The following is a 3,043-nucleotide window of genomic DNA, read 5'->3' on the forward strand; positions in this document are numbered from 1 at the left end:
AGGAGAATCGAAGCCTGAGACGGAGACTCTGGGCGCCGATGTCTGCAGCAAGGTCAGGGATATCATCGCCCACGGTAACGCTGAAGAGCTGACAGTCAAGAAGGTAAGCGGGTTTTGTCTCAATTAGTTTCTGGACAAGAACTGATGGTGGCATGCTGCTCCATGATTGTGCAGATTGTACGGCAGCTGAGCGCGGACTTGGGTCGCGACATGTCGTCGCAGAAGAAGGCTATCAAGGAGTTCATCACGAACGACCAGGCGGAAATTTAGACTGCACTTTGAAGTTTTGTTCAATTCTTCACGGCAGCTACAGTAGTTCTATACGAATACTTGCTGCGTCCAAGCTTTTCATGACCCAGATCACACTTACGTGTGGCATGATAGCTTTTTGGATGCAGCTTGGTATTTTCTACAATTTAATGCCTTTTGATGTCTTTTTGCCTTATTTATTGTCCTTTATCACATCTGGTTTTGTGGGTCCCACCTGAGAGGCCGCCTTAGAGGCCGAACCAGTTTTGGATTTGGCCTTTGGGGAAGCGCGAGCATGCTTATGAGGACGGGGGGATCCGGTGCTAGGAGCGGGAGATGCACTACGCGGACGTTTCGCAACTGACGGACCGCCCCACTTACAGATGGAAGAGGAGCAGAGACGCTGGCAGCACGAGAGGGCCCCGACAAGGGAGGAAGGGGATCCGACACGGCAGCTGTCACCAGTGCCAGTCGTCGACGTGCCAAATCCCGCTCCGATTAGCCACGATCGCGCTCCAGGACCAGCTGTTGCTGCTGAATTTGGGCTGCAGCGAGTTGATCCCGGAGTTTCGCGGCGGTCGCATCGGCTTCTTTCAATTTGTCACCTGGATTGACAATAACGAGTGAATATGGGGTTACTAGCAAGGACTAAAAGAGGATCCACGTACTCGTGCGGCGAAGCTTGGATTCCAGCTCTGTTTGTGCACGCTTGGCATCCGCCCACTCGGTAGCCGCCTTGTCCCGCTGGAGCTCGCTGTCCGCCAGCTTCGCTTGGATCTCGTCGCGCAATTGAGTCATGCGCACGAATTCTTCGAGCGCGTAATCTCGTCCGGCAGACGCTTTCTCGAACGACTCCTTGGTGTCTTGCAACTCTTCAGAGAGTTGAGCCAGGGCTACATCCGGCGATGGGGGAGGTGGATTTGGCGCGGGGGACCCTCCACGCGCCAACCCTAAGGCGGATCCGCCATGGGTGGATCCCACATAGTCGTTGGTCACCACCTCCTCCTGGGTCAGACGCAACTCGTCACGGATCCGGTCCAAGCTCGCATCCGCAGCTGCCCCAGCAGTCTGGGAATCCTCCAGATCCCGCTCGAGGTCGTGGATCCGGGATTGGAGCTGGTGGATCTCAGATCCAGCGAGCGCCATCTCCCTAAGGAGATGGTCGTTGTCATCCCGCATGACATCTCGCTGACGGGAGGCGCGATCCAGCCGTCCGGTCAGGTCGCGGATCTCGACCGCCTGATCAGCCAACAAGAGTCGCAGGTCCTGCGACCGAGAGGCCGCACGGTGCTCCCACCCCTGGATCTCCATAGCCTGGTCATGGACCTGGGCTCGCAAGGTCTGAAGTTGGGTAGTGTGCAGAGACGCAGCTTGGTCTTGGGCATCTTGAGCCGTCTGGAGATCCGCCGTCAGGGTTTGCACCTGATCGGAAAGAGCCTGGGCTAGAACCCGCAGATCGGTGGGCGACATGGAAGACGGACTGACCGGAGGTGTGGTGGATGGGGCCTTGCCCGACGATTTGCCGGTACGCTTGGCGGGAGACATGTGTCGCGAAGGGGAGAAAGCGGTTGTGGATGCTGGTAATGCACGCCGTGAACGCTGTTGTGCAGCGCCGACAACGTACAGGAGGCGATTGTGGTGAAGTGCTTTCTCAGAAATAAGAGAATGGGCCTGACGCGGGGTCACTATCCCGAATCAGTGACAATTTCAAGTGATTAGAGAGGATTTGGGTTGGCTGGCACGGATGCAAGTTGCCTGTGGTGGATTAGCCATGACGAGCAGCACCCCGTATGAAGGGACGATGGATCTGGTTTGAGCGATGTACGAGAAGGCAAGATCCACCAAGACTTACCTCGGATCCACCCTTACCTGGATTCACTTAAATGGATATGGGATATACTATACAAGAGTGGATCGGGTGTGGATCTTATGAAGGAAGAATGGTCGGTGCCCTCGGATAATGGATCTAGTAGCCACGGCTAATGAAGAGTCAAGATCCACCGCGAGGTACCCCGGATCCCATACTTCCGAGTTCGGATCCATGGAGGGAGGATCCCGCCTTGAGGGACCTGGATCCAGGGTATAGGGATGATGGATACAGTGAATCTCGAACTTTCGTGGGACAATGGAGATCACAGACGGTTGCGAGATGATGTTGGATGATTGGAGAGCTCAGATCCACGACGAGTGTACACTTACAGTGAGGTGGATCCAAGCGACCTGGATCCGGATGAGTGTACCCATAATAGGGTAACCATGATGACTACGTCATAGATCCGGTGGATCTGAAGATAACACAGCTGGGATGATGGGTCAAGGGAAGAAGGGACATGCAGCCGAGCCTGGTAAGGGATTTAGCAGATGAAAGACATAGAAGGTAGAAATCCAGGGCAGGTATAGGCTTAAATATCAATACAGAATTCAATTTGCACAGTATCACGCAAGTGCCTTCCTGCCCTCAAGAACCGGAACTACATTTGGCCGTACGAGCTCGGAGAAGGTTGGGAATTGCGAATCTAGTGTTGGTAGTGATAACTGGATAATGCATTGGCCAGATCCTACAACCTAGTGAGCTTTTCCTTTACTTGTGCAGATCCGACAGGTTAACCGAATTTACTACTTGGTCGGTTACACCCTAGAGGCTCTCAACTCTCAAGATCCCGTCACAGGAGGCGGCAAGTACGTCGCAAAGGAACTACAAAGGCAAGGAAACACACCCGCAAGGCAACCCTACGGCCAGATCCACGATCTAGGCCCCGGATCCATAAGCTCGAATATTCGCTTAGAATTCGGA

General features: G+C 54.3%; 1 protein-coding gene across 1 annotated transcript; it reads left to right on the plus strand.

Moving 5' to 3' along the window:
• Positions 1–3: 3 nt before the first annotated feature.
• On the plus strand, positions 4–434 carry PITG_22326 (uncharacterized protein; the record flags this gene model as incomplete). Its single annotated transcript, XM_002909830.1, has 2 exons — positions 4–103; positions 175–434. A coding segment is annotated over one exon (96 nt), but the record flags the coding sequence as incomplete, so codon positions are not given.
• Between the last annotated feature and the right edge of the window lie 2,609 nt (positions 435–3,043).

This window comes from Phytophthora infestans, genomic scaffold, assembly GCF_000142945.1.
Source record: "Phytophthora infestans T30-4 supercont1.2357 genomic scaffold, whole genome shotgun sequence".
Taxonomy (NCBI): Eukaryota; Oomycota; class Peronosporomycetes; order Peronosporales; family Peronosporaceae; genus Phytophthora; species Phytophthora infestans.